Raw genomic sequence first — 13,919 nt, 5'->3', positions numbered from 1 at the left:
AGTGTCTGCTCTTTGCCTCTTCAGCAAATAGTTTGCTGTCCTCTGCTGGGCTCTTCCTCCCTGTGCCTTAATCCTAAGAGTGTCCTCAGGCAGAAAACCAGGGCAATTATGGGGGCTTACTTGATGCATTTCCCTTCTTTTAGGGATCCCAATCCCATACTTCCTATTTCCATGTCCTCGGGGCGGGGGGGGGGGGGAACCTGCTTCAGAGGCTTTGGCCAGTTTTATAGCCGTTTATGGTAAAAGGTCCACTCTGGAACTGTTACTGTGTTGTGGCTAGAAGTGAATTATAAAACAGTCTGAACTGGCCTCCCCATATCCAGTCTTCTAACAACCCAGTCCATGCATACTGCAGCAGCCAGAGTGATTTTTATACGTGAATTTTTCCATTTTGTTAAGAAAATATTAAACGTTCACAGAAGTACAAAGAATTATGCAGTCGACACCCATACACCTACCACCTAAATCTGCAATTAACATTTTCTAGATTTTCTTTATCACCTCTCTATCCACCTTCTATCCATTCACAAAGTCATCTTATTTTGTTGTTGTTGTTGTTACCTTAAGGTAAGCTGAAGACATCATAACATAGAATCATTCTTCTAAACACAAATATAAATCACAAACTTCCTGCTTCAAACTCATCCGTAGGTTTACCCTTTAGCTAATGACTGTCATGTGATCGAGGATGACCTTTCTTGATCTGGGTTTTGCTGATCAGACTCTTCTCTCCACCCTCCTTTCCCTGCTCCCGGGGTGCCTGTCCCCCTGGCTTTGCTCAGTTATTCCAACATCTGCTCCCTCCTATGGCAAGGCCTTTGAGGAGTTTTCCTTTGACTGGAATACCTTCCCCTAACCTCCTCCCCCATCTTGCCTGGACATGATGGCTGTTCATTCATTCTTCTCTTCTTCCAGGAGGCTTCTCCTCAGCCCCTGGAAATCAGCTGTGCCGTTTAAACACTCTCACAGCACTCCATACCTTTCTTTCAAAGAATTTATAGAAGTTATCATTATAATCTCTGTCTTCCCCATTAGATAAAAGCTTCATATAGACAAAAACTCTACTTTGTCTCATTATTAGAAACCCAGTGTCTATAAGGTGTTTGGCAAACACATCTATTATTGTGTAAGCACTTAAAAAATATTCATGAAAAGATGACATCACTTTTTTCCTTAAGAAGTCTAAGTAAGAGGGGGACAAAAAAAAAGTACCTAGCAAGATTTCCTGCTTCTTATTAGTCCATTATATGAAGCCAACCAGCAGATACAGGGTCAGACCCCAATACTGCCTCCAGGCATATTGCCTTCGTCCAAACTGTGGAGGAAGACAGTCACTCAGAAAGCCCTCTAGACACAGGAAATCCACAATTTTTCGGGGCTTCTAGACAGCCAGTCTAAATTCTCATAACGTGGTGGCTCCGTGTCTTCATTTGATCCTCACAAATACAGCTCTGAATATCAGAATTTTGTTTTGCTTCAGAGGGAAGACGTTTTGATGGTATCTGTCAGGGTTTAGAACCAGACACTGCTTAACACCTCACTCCGTGCCTCTACGCACGTGCTCTCCATCCTACGATATCAGAGCAACACGCGCCGCTCCCCTCCACCTCAGGGCCTGGGAGAGCCATCTCATACGGGAGGAGGCTACTTGGGGCTGGGGTGCATGCATCAGCTAAATATTAACATGAAACTCCAAGAAAGGAGCAACTGCCAGACTTGAGTAAAGATAACGTCCCTGTACTACGGACATCCTGGTCTTTGCAGGTAGAGCTGCCTGGCTAGACCAATATTTGATGATCTCTGGCAGCAAGTCTACCAGCCTGCAAAAGAACATCTCACAGAAGGGGGAAAAAAAAAAAAAGACTGACATAAGGTTGACAGTAGCATCTTAGAAGCAATCATCAGTATGTTTCTCACAAGAAGGCAAATTATTGAATTCATAAACATTCCTTCCGTTGTAAAAGTGACAGCAACGGTTAAGGCCACCGATCGCATAGGGAACACAGGAAAATTATGGCTTTAATTTTGACCATTAAATTACCAGCAGCTTTATGAAGAGTTGGGTCTGTGGATGGAAGTACCGTAGTGAATCCTCTTCCCCCAGGACTTGGGATCAACAGACTCAACAACCCGCTGTACACAACGCCGACACCGGCACTACCTCTCCCCCTCTCCTAACTGCCCATCAACACGCCAGAGGGCGGAGGAGGGAAGGCTGCCTGCCGGTGGAGCCGCTGCTTAGTAAGTACAGAGCTCTCCATCAGCAGGACGGGTGCCCAGGAGGGCACACGTGGCCAGAGGTGCCTCCTGGTCCTCTGAGGTCTTTGCTCTGTGTTATTAAAAAGGAACCCGATCAGGAACAGAGGACGGCCACAGCTGACAAGTGAGAGGGCTCTCCTGAATGTGCTGCTAGTTCCTGGCTGGCTGCTGGCCACTGCTGTTGCCACGGAAACAGATGTCAGCTTGATGGAAACAAGGATCAGTGAAAACTTTCACTTACCTCTGCTTCCACAGATCCCCACAGCCATTTCTATGGAAACAGTAGCTGTAAGCCAGCGGCAGGGAAGTTACCACTCACTTGTTAATGTCAGGTGTGGCTAGCATCCCAGGTCCCTCAGGTACCTTGGTACCAATAGCACCAGGATCCAGCTGCCAGCTACCCCCCAATAGCCTTTTAACTCTGCAACAAGAAAGTTCAGGGTTTGAAAGTATAGATAACCGTTTAGCCTGGTTCTTCCTGAGAAAGAGGAAAGACCGCATTCTTCCATGTGTAACTGCGGGCGGGGCTCAATTCCTTGTTCTACCCAAGCCAAACCAGGTGAAGGCATTAAAGGGCCCATGGTGCTTTCCCTTGACCTTCAACCTCACTCACAGCATGACTTCCAAATGCAAGAGAGACCTCCAACTGTGTGGACAGATCTTTCACACATTAGCCTACTCAGACCAAAGACAAACCCAGCTAAATGGGAGAAAATACATTTTGCTGCCACTGATCATTAAACGCATCTTTGTCTGGAATTCTGGTAGCATGATCATCACAAATTACATACAGATTTTTTTTTTTTTGAGTGATAAGATCTACTAAGAACCCTGTACTCTCTTTGTCGTTTTTAGACTAGACCTAGATGTGGTTTCCTAGTCTGCTGGTCAGGATACAGAATTAAGTCATGAATCAATACTTCATTCCGTAATATAGCGACACCCAATCCCATGGGCAGCCTGACTATCCCATCGCCTAACAACACCCATTTTCAAATGCTGTAAGCAATTCAACGACTCTTCTAAGACGCAGTTACGTCAGAGCACTTATGTATACGAGGAAATTCTGGTGTTCGTTTTCAATCAGCAGATGCCGGTAAAGTGTTGAATGAGAGCAAAAGCTAATTCCAGTCATGAATAATTTATAAGAATGCCTCTTCCCAGAGGTTATGTCTCCACTTAGAAAACATTCACAAGTGATACAATGACCATCTACCTGCTATGTTTTGCCTCCTGGGTCAATATTCAAGGAGAAGAAGTCAGAGACCATCTCCGACCTCCCGTGGCTCAGGATGGTGGGGATTTAAATGGACCAGGGTGCAAACGATGAGGCCCCAAACCAGATCCTGCTCTGGAAAATCCCAAAATCACGCAGTCCAGAGTCCCATGGCTACCACCTCCCTCTGTCCCCATTCCCTCCGTGCCCACAGCTGCCTGGTCAAAGAGCCATGCCTGAGTCTTCATGAGGCCCTGGGATTTGGTGCAACTAGAGCGGGGGGTATAGAAAGACCCCAACGGTGAAACTCAGAATCATTCCCTGGTTTGAAAATGGCCTTTTCTTTTTAATAATGCCACACCTCCTCCATGTTCCTTCAAAACTTCTGACGTTAAGATAAACGGGCCTTCGGTAACACACGATTGGAACAACGATTTAAAAAGATAGCTGTGATCTGGTAAATTGGAACTCATTGGGACACAAAGAACACCATTTAGAGATGAAGGACTTCGAACCGAGAGACTAGGGCTGGGTTCACATTCAGTCTTAGGTCACAAAATCTGCTTTACAAAGAAACACTTCTCTTCTAACATGCAAAGCCTGCTTAAGAAAGTGTTTCAAATATTTTCCCTAAGATGCTGGCAAAACCAAAGCTCCGAATTCATAGGCGAGTTACAAATGATTTTAATCTATCCTTTAAAGCAGGCCCAGGAGGTGGTTTATGTAACAATATCCTTCAGTAATCATTGGCTTATGTCATTATATATACACGTGTGGACGCAACAAAACATTTAAAAATATTATATAACTTTGACTTTCCACTAATGTAGGCCGATCTTGGCCCATTATTATTAGTTTAAAAGGACTGAGTTGATTCGATTTTTTCTTGCATCAAATCACGTTTTCTCTTCTCTCACGCAAGCCACCAAAGTGCCAAAGAGGAAGCACGCTCTGCTCACATGCACCGAATCCTCACGCAACCCACGCAGTGGGTGTGACCAGCTCCATTGCACAGATGAAGAAACTGAGGCTCAAGCAGAATCACGTCTTGGCTCTCCAACTCTAAACCTGGTATGATTAACCACAACACTACAGAAAGGCCTTTCCCCTACATTGTGCAAAAAATCACCGTCAGAGAGAACCTGAGTCACGACAATTTAGAGCTACAAGAGGCTTTGTGGCTGACAACGAACTTCCACGGCCTCCTCTTGGGGGCACAGAGTACAGGACTCATGTGTAAACAAAGCTCGGTTCCTGTGGTCACTTCTTGGGAAATCCAGAAAATGGCACACTTTGATTTCCAAAGAGTCCCTGTGTCCGTCCCCACTTCACCCAGAGAGGGGACAGGGAGGAGGTCCGTGAATTTAGGATGAAGATGCATTTACTGAGTATAATCCTTTACTTCTTTACTTCTACGTTCATTAGCTGAGATAAAGCCAGCTCCCCAATGGGGAGGGCTGCACAGCAGGGCCATCGCTCCTTGAGGGACCAGGAGACCAAAGCTCAGGGCTACAAAGTGAAGTCCCAGAGTTGGTGAGTGACACTGGGAGGACCAGAACTCAGACCTTCACCTCTACCAGTCTCTTCTTGGGGGTCTGAACCACATCTTGGGGGCCTTACCACAGGTATGCCTGGCATCTGGCGGGTCCTGCAGGTGAAGAAGTGAGCCCACTGCCCAGGACCACCATTTCCCCCCCCTGGGAAGGTGGCAGTGATTCTAAAGAAACCAAGCACTGGGACACCAGTGAATTCTCTTATTCTATTTACTGGCAAAAACCTCAAAAGGGACAAGGTGTTAAATGAACAATTTTAAAAATAGGGAAAAAAAGTCAAGCTTCTAAAAACAAAACAAAACCAAAAACCACACACACACAAACAAAAAAAACCCAGAAAACAAAAAACCCCAGCATGAGAAGAGACAAATCTGCCTGACTTACAGACGTAAATGAGACATTCTTTCCAATCCCTGGGCATGAAGGGACCATCTCCTCAATGACAATGTGGAATTGCAGGCGGAGCTGCAGACCTTCTCAACTCCCCCTCCCCAGAGAACGCTCTCGTCAGAGACAAAAGTCTTCATCTGTGTTCATGCTTGGTTACACAGGGTGCACACTTTATAAACTTCATACTCACCTTGAGAAAAGCCATCTGTTGTAAAACCAAAGATTTTTCCAAAGCATCCATCTTAGAATGCTTTCAACACGTACGAACACCAAACCAAGTGTGCAGGTTAAAACCAGGTCACCAATACAATAGGATGGCATGACCACACACACACACACACACACACACACACACACACCCAAGGGCAGAAACACATATTTCCAATGGGTTAACAGACTTACAGACACAGAAGCATCATTGAATGAATCTTCAACAGAAGGCAATAGTTCCAGATTTCTAAAATGGGAGGCTTTTAGTTCAGCGCTTTAAGGATTATGTGTGTGCTGGTCTGGTGTCCCCTCAGGGGCCACGCGACACAAGCTGTCGTCCTTTTAACATCTAACTCCCTCCTGTGTTCCCTACAAAAATTGTGAAGACTCTAAGACTAAAGCAAAAATTTTAAAACGCAACGAGGAAGTGCTTGTTTTGATTTTTTTTGTTGCTTTGGGGGCCAGTCAAGGGGGAGGACGGGGTGGAGGGGCAGGGGGTTGTCCAGGAAGGCGGGAGCAAGCTCCTGATCTGCTTCACAACCTTCTCCCCATTCGGCAATGAGAGCCTGAGCCCAGCGCCCAGTCAGTGGCTTAGACACCCCGGCACCTCTGTTCTCTGGCCCAGCGCCGGCCACGCCATTGCAGTCTCCCTCAGAACGGATCTACTTTTGTTCTGATACCAAAAGGTTTTAAAATTACTTATTACTGTCCCTAAAACAGATCCCAGTAAACTGGTTGTCCCACAAGGGTGTTCCTGTTGTCAGCCTCCATGGGGGGTCAACATTTAATGCCAGCCATTCTGATAAGGAGCCCGTCCGCCCACCTTTTCCTTTTCCCTGTCCCCAGCTCCTTCATCATATGCCCAGGCGGTGGCTCCTGCTCTGGGAAGCTTGGAGATAAGGCATGTCACTGGCACTGTTAAAATTAGCAGTTTCCATGGCCTCAGTCAGTTTGGTGGAACTTAGGAGACACGGGGCGCCAAGGAATGCATGCCAGCATTGCTGTTAACCTCATGCGGGCCGTTCCTGAGGCAAAAGAGGCACTAGGCTGTTTCCCCAGGGATAAAGTCCACCCATACCAGCCTGACACTACCCTACGGCCATAGAGCTTCATGGGCCTGAAAGCACCTTCCAAGTGCCAAGACTTTCACCCAGGACCTTGCAGAGTCTGCCCTCTGTGGGTAGGGGCTTGGTGGTGGTGGTGGTGGTGGGGGGGATGCGGTCACACCCTCAGCCCGGCCCCACCCCCTCCCTGGGGACCTGGGCTCTAGGGAGGGGCTTCCTGAGACGCACAGTCCGTGGTGTGAAATGGACCACATTTGGTCAAGGAGAACCGCAAATACATTACCGCCTGAAGACAGGCAGGGCAGTTTAGAGGGTGGACAAGTTGCTGTGCTCTCTGCTCTGGAGAAGACCCTGTTTGGTCAAGTGCGATACAGGGCGCCTCGCCGACTCGGCATCCTGTGAAGGCAGCCGCCTGCCCCACCCTGAGACACAAACTTGGAAAGAGGAAGATAAAGCGGGTGAGAATTCGATCACGTAGAATCAAGGGTCCCACCAGTACTTCCTGAGGAAGTGTGAGCCCGGTACGTGACAAAGGCTCCTCTGGGGAGATGGGCACCCCCGGGCCCCCAGGTGGAGCCCCTGCTTTCCAACACTGGTTAAGTTCCGGAGCAGCTTCTGGGAGAGCCCAGACAGCCCCTTCTTCCTCCTCAGGGTGCTCCTCTTTCTGGGTGTCTGTGGAAGGTGAGGATACAGAGCTACCCCAGGGGCTTGGGACGGCATCCCTAGGCACAGGCCAGGCAGAGCCCAGAAACACCAGAAACCCCTTCCTGAGTCAGCCTCCACTCTCCACGGAGAATCCTCTCTATGGGTGGGTGGGTGGGGGGACGAGGTCATCCAAGGAGTAGAGGCAGCCCACTGACATTTCAAATATGGTGACTGAATGAGGAGGACCCTAAGGCCACAGGAAGTGTGTATGCAGAAGCTGCTCATTCCTCTGCATTAGGGATTCCACAAGCAAAGACTAATCATGAATTAGAGGGACAATTCACACAGTGACAGCAGCAAAAAAACAAGCAAATAAATGACTTGAAGGATGTAAGATTCTGAAATTGTTCAGGACTTATGCGGTAATCGAGGTTCATTCCTCCTTTTCAAGAACATCTTAAACGCCCTGGATATATTCGTGATAGGCTGTGGGTAACTCAAAAAGGCCAGGTTATATACTAATGGGAACACAGGCACAAAAGACATAAGGCCCTTTCCTGGGTTGTGGGTGGGGGTCACCAAGGCTGGGACTCCTTTCAGTCCCTTGCAATCCGCTTCTGTACACAGGCTTCTGCACATGAGCCCAGCTGCAGGGACACGCTTTTGTGAGATTAATAACATGTGGCAAGCATCAGAAACACAGAGTCTCACAGACAAGGTACAGGCAGAGAGAATCACAGTTCAATCCAAAAGCAACACACAGAAGGGACGTCAGAGTCCACACGCATGCAGAGAAGCCGCGGGGAGCAGCTGGGGGACGCGCAGAGCTGCCCCACACGAGGCAGCAACGGACTGTGCAACACACATCTGACTGCTTACCCACTAAGGACACCAAGAACCAGGTTAAGGACGAAAAATGAGCCAAGGATGATCAGACTAACAAAATACACCCATGGCCATTCCCATCCTATCGCATCATTTACCTGTAAAAATGTAAGGAGATCAGTTATCAGTTATCTATTTACTAAAGAGCGGAGTCCCAGGGGCAGCTGCCAGACCACTCAGGGCTTTGAGGGAACACTACTACTCTGAGGACAGGGACCCCACCCAGGACCTTTCATTTTTGTCGTCGGGTAAGGACAAGTGCTGCTGCTGAAGTCGGCCAGGACCAGCTTGTTTAGCTACTGTTTCGTACCAATTAATCTGCATATTGGGATCCAGACCAATAAAGCAATTATAAATGTATCTCATTTTAGGACAGACAAAAAGGGCAAGCAATGAAATCTATTTAAATCCCAAGCAACAGCGCTGATTAATTTCTGGTCGATAACCGTTCCACAGCTTTCTTTCAGTCAAGGCTGGTGAGGTTCCAGGAAGCATCTCGGTTCGGGAAGCCTCGGCAGGAGAGAAAGCATCTCAGGGGACACAGGACGTGTCTGGCACCCACCCGGCTGCCCCCACCTAGCAAAACCTGTGTGGTCTTGGCAAATGCCCTTAGGACTCCACTTTCAAGATGAAAGAGGTGTAGCTTACCCGCTCAATACACCAAGTACAAGATTTAGTACGAAAAATGACCCAAAGATGACGAGACTGACAAAATACACCCAGGGCAATTCAAATCCCATAGCATCATTCATCTGCAAGAAATAAGATGGTCTCATAGGAGTGGGTTAAAAAGAGGATCTAATAAAGAGAGACGGTCACGTTAGAGACAGCATTCTATACATTGAATTAAACATTTACTTAGATTTGGATCAGAGACAACAGTAGCCAAGGCACATTCACTATATATTCTCAACACACACACACGCACGCACGCACGCACACGTGCACACACGCCCAGGTAGAGTCATCAAAGCTTTCAGAGCAAATAATAGCAGACTTTGACATAGGCATGGAAATCAGCTGGGATCTGGCTCTTTCTCGCTGGAAACAGTCTTGGATCATGGATTTTCAGAACAGATCTTGGTCCAGCTCTTCTAAGCTAGTGCTTAGCTGGAAAGTATTTCCTACTCTACCCAAGTTGTTAAAACTTTCTGCTTTTAAAATTTGTGATGGTGGAAAAGTCTTACTTAGAGAAACAAACTTGTAACACCTGACTCTATAAATTCTTTTCCTTAAAAAAAGAAAAAAACCCTAAAATAATAAATTTCTATTGGGAGCCAGCCTATCCAAAGAAACCTAACCCACCTAAAAGCTAGATTATCTACCATCAGTGAGGGCATGCATGGCTCAATGAACACAAAGAGAAGAGTGTTCAGAAGTCGATTAGCTGACACATACTCAAGGATGCTTTGGGGAATGAGATTTTTGCCAACTGCACCCAAGGAAGGACCCAGGAAAAAGAAAGACGTGCTTATCCCCCACACCTACCTTGGACCTAGACAACCGACCCTGGGAGAGCTGGCTTTAGCTGTGAGCTGACCGGGACAAGGTGAAAGAGGGCTGGTCCGGAGAAACCCTGTGCCACTACTTCTGAAACAATCTCGAGCATCCCAGTCAGAGGTGGACTCCGTGGCAGACCCTCACCAGGGAGATTTGGTCATGAATAGCTCTCATGCAGGAGCAAACAGGTGCTTCAAGGTTCATGGCTAGAGATGGAACTTTCCAGCAGCACAGGTCTGTGTTAAATTAGGCAAACACTTCTCCCAGGAAGGAGGTGTTCAGAACCAGTCCAGGGACAGAATGAAAGACTGCAGGCCTGACTTTGCTGAGCACCCAGAATCTTGCCCAACAGAACTGTATGTGGTCTTCGAAAGTCATGGTTCTTGCCTTGCAGGTGCAAGCCCCTTTGACCTTGAAGCATGTGATTTTTCTCCCATTTTACCTGTCTCCTGATTTTAGCTTTAGCTTTGCAAAATGAAGTGCATGCATTTCACTATGTTTGCCTCATGCAGAAGCCAAACAGGAAAAGAGAACATTGAAAAAAAAAAAAAAAAAAGACCTAACATCTGTTGCTGAAGTCTAGGGAGAGGGCATTAAATCCCTTATGAAACACCTGTTTGGCCACATGAAAATTGATGTGCTTAATAGAACTCCTATCAGTCTGCACATCTCATATTGGCAATTAGAGTAATGAATGAACCCGGGCCGTGGCTGCAATTGTTGATCTAATTCAGCTGGATAAACTAATTTCGGCAGGAAGGCAGAGGGTAATTCTTCCAAAGCAGCGACACCACTAAACTTATTTAAAAAGCCGTATGTGGAGGAGAAGAACCAGGCTGCCCGGCATGGTGGCCGGAGACCCACCTGGAGTCCGGACCTTCCACGGAGACCTCCCTGAGCCTGTTTTCTCTGGGTTGGAGCAGTGCAGGCAACAGGGGAGAGCATGCTCGTGGGGTGAGGGAAGGAAGGGCAAAGTCCAGGACTCTAATCAGGAGACCTCCCTCTTGTACAGCTCAGGCGCTGGAGGCCCGCCCTGCGAGGGCTGGCGCCAGCTGTCAACTGACTGGGATGAGGTGAAAGAGGGCTGGTCAGCGGCCAGGCCTACTGCTTTACCAATCCTCAGTCGGATCTCCGTTTGCTGTTCCAGCGAATGTTCTAGGAACAGCGGTCTATTACACTTAGGAGGGCACTTTTTTTTTTTAATTAAAGAAGCTTTTAACATCTTACGAGTAGGTGTTGGACAGATTTGCATTTACTTGGAGCAGAAATACCAACTGCAATGACAGCTGGGGGCTGGAGGGAAGGCCATGGAAGATGGTCTCGAACACTCCAGAAGGTGGGGGAAGACAAAACTTAAGCGCTAAGGGCCAGTCTTTCTCCAAAACTCAATCTTCTCAACCCACGTCTCTTCTCAGAGGCTAGCATTTCTCAGACCTTACCATATACACAGGATGAGTCAGAACTAAACAAGCTATTAGACAAAATACCCAAATGACAATAGAGACTCTGCGGGGGGTTTTGTCTGCATGGGTTTATCAACAAGGAAAAACTCGGCATGAGCTGAAGGATTTCAGTTTAGATTCATTCTTAAAAGATTCACATCAAAGTCATCATATGGGGTCGCCTGGTGCCTAGAAAACAAGATTCTTTTTAGTTTATGTTTTTCCCTTCATTTCAAAGGCTGAGATGCACAATATTATCTCCAATTAAAGACCAACCTAAGGTTTTTTTTTTCCCCCCCTAAGTGGTGAAAAGACTACTGGGAACCTGGTATCCTGTTGATGGCTCCCCTTAAGGAAGGAATAAGAGAAAGGGATGCCCTCAGCCAACAAGAGAGGAATTACCCAGGTGTCTTGAAAGAAACAGGTGGCCAGTTTGACCATGAGAACTTCCTGTTGGAGTCTGGCAGCCAGCCCCTCCAGAGGTGTGTTCATTAAGGAAAGAGCTTGGTGCTAAAGCAAAAGGTCGTGGGTGATTTACATATGGTAGCTCTCTCCTAAAACCAACCCTATTTTAATTTCCTACCTTTAAAAAAATTTCCTCTGAATTGAAGAATTGGATCATGTAGTCTAACTGTGCATCTTGCAGACAAGAAAATTAAACAAGAGAGTTGTGATGACCTACCCAAGGTCACGCACTCAGCCCTATCCAGCCTTCATGCTCTTCCCCTGCCCTACACCCTGCTGCCTCCGTAGACAACAAATAAGTGTGGGTCAGATGACAGTGTAATTATGCTTATGGAATGCTTATCAAAGAGCTCTAGAAGGACTCTTTCCCCCCATCAGAAATGGTTAATCCCACTCCCACATATCCAAAGTGTTCTAAGTATGTCTTCCTGCATATTAGACCTACCCACCTTTTTCTCAAGACCCAGCCGTCTCCTTGCCAGAAATTCTTGAGAATCAGGCATCAGTGAGCTTGAGAACACTGACTGACTGAATGTAATCTTGACAAGATGGGAAGTAATCCCTGGCAAAGACTTTGCCCGCCATATACAAACACCTAAAGGATTGAGAAACTCGCTCTCAATCATTATCTACAATCTAATCTCCTTAGTTCTCTCTCAAGACGTTCCCTTTATACTCTAGTTGTATGAAAAATTGATATTTAGGGGCGCCTGGGTGGCTCAGTTGTTAAGCATCTCCCTTCAGCTCAGGTCATGACCCCACGGTCCTAGGATTGAGCCCTGCATCGGGCTCCCTGCTCAGTGTGAAGTCTGCTTCTCCCTCTCTCACTCCTCCTCTTTGCGTTCCCTCTCTTGCTGTGTCTCTGTCAAATAAATGTGTCAAATAAATCTTTAAAAAAAATTGATATCCAAACATGGCCCCTCTACACTGAGGCAATGGGATCGTACCATGAGGAGCAGGAGTAACCAGTGTTTGCTGAGCACCTGCTCTGTGCCAGGAACTACGCTGGTCAAGGGAGGTCTGTTGTGGAACACAGCTGTGTATCTTCCACCTGACCATGGCCCGTTAAATATTAAGAACGTCTGGTATCTTGGCTCTTGTCTATCTCCCTCATGAGTTAAATGTAATCAACACATAATTAAAAACAACCTGATGTGTTTCAGAGGATAAGATCTTCGTGAACTGTATGGGAGATCACTCAGCTGCCCTCTTGTGTTCTAGAATGATTCACAAACCTCTGACAGTGGACAACACCAAGGAAAGAGTGCTGGGTTCCAGTCTGGAGGAGGGGTCACCAAACTATAACCTGGGGGCCAATCCCAGCCCATTACCTGCCTGTGCACAGCCCTTGAGCTAAAAATACGCTTTTTCATTTTTGAATAGTTGGGAGGGGAATCAAAAGACTCTCTCATGACACAGGAATGTTCTACAAAGCTCAAAGTTCGGTGTCCAGAAATGAAATTTTAATGTGTTATCTGTACCCACTTCTGAGTCACATGGGGAGACAGAAGGCAGAACGGTGTCATTGTTACACATATATTATGGTCTGCAAGGCCAAATATAGTTACTATCTGGCCCCTTATAGGTCTATAGACCCCTGTTCTAGATTAAGAACCCCAGTCCCTAGCTGTAGGATCCTAGGGATAGTGGTCTCTCTCTACACCACTGTTGGACTTTAAAAATCCCAGACTTTCTAAGAAAGGGATATAGACTGGGATAATGTTGATAAATTTCTTGAGATTCTCCATCAGAATAAAGATGCCCTGTAATTCACACAGAATATAATTATTCTATTGTCAAATTATTAACTCTGTGATTGTCGTCTTGACACTAGAGATAATAATTACACAATCCTAGGTGATACTTAAATGTTCTGAGGAAAAAGCAACGGGAACTTCTGTTTCTGGGTGCGCGGAGTTTTCTCTCCTTTACTCACATACCCACGGTTCTTGCTTGCTTGACAACAGGAAAATTGTCGTGAGAGAACCCATGTACCAAAACTTAACCAAGTATAAAATTGTGTATTAGTCAGGCACGTTGGATCAGCAGTGGACAATTCACTCTGACAACAGAGAGAACAGCAGAGCTGAGAGGAGTCACAGATTTTTTTTTTTTTTAAACAAAATATTGTTTCTGTCCCATTTGGTGGGGAGGGGGCAGGGCTCAAAGTTTGGGCTATTTGGAGGAATATTTTCTATGTATCAGAAACTTCCAGGCGAGAGTGGGATTGAGACCTCAAGTAATCTAACTAGGATTTGCAACTTTGAAGATAATGCTGACAATGAACCTT

General features: G+C 46.5%; 1 protein-coding gene across 3 annotated transcripts in view; it reads right to left on the bottom strand.

The window, feature by feature from the left end:
- Positions 1-13,919, bottom strand: part of LOC111143738 (calcium voltage-gated channel subunit alpha1 D) — a 299,470-nt gene that overhangs the window by 124,666 nt on the left and 160,885 nt on the right. For 2 of the 3 annotated variants that reach the window (XM_022497561.1, XM_022497562.1), the window contains exon 8: positions 8,871-8,974. In XM_022497561.1, coding sequence (XP_022353269.1) covers positions 8,871-8,974 — 104 coding nt within the window. Of the gene's footprint in view, positions 1-8,216; positions 8,321-8,870; positions 8,975-13,919 lie in introns of all 3 variants that reach the window. The other variant, XM_022497560.1, reaches the window with a different exon arrangement.

The sequence above is a fragment of the Enhydra lutris genome, unplaced genomic scaffold, assembly GCF_002288905.1.
Source record: "Enhydra lutris kenyoni isolate GAN:26980312 unplaced genomic scaffold, ASM228890v2 scaffoldscaffold10, whole genome shotgun sequence".
NCBI lineage: Eukaryota > Metazoa > Chordata > Mammalia > Carnivora > Mustelidae > Enhydra > Enhydra lutris.
This window is presented reverse-complemented; position numbering and strand designations above follow the sequence as displayed.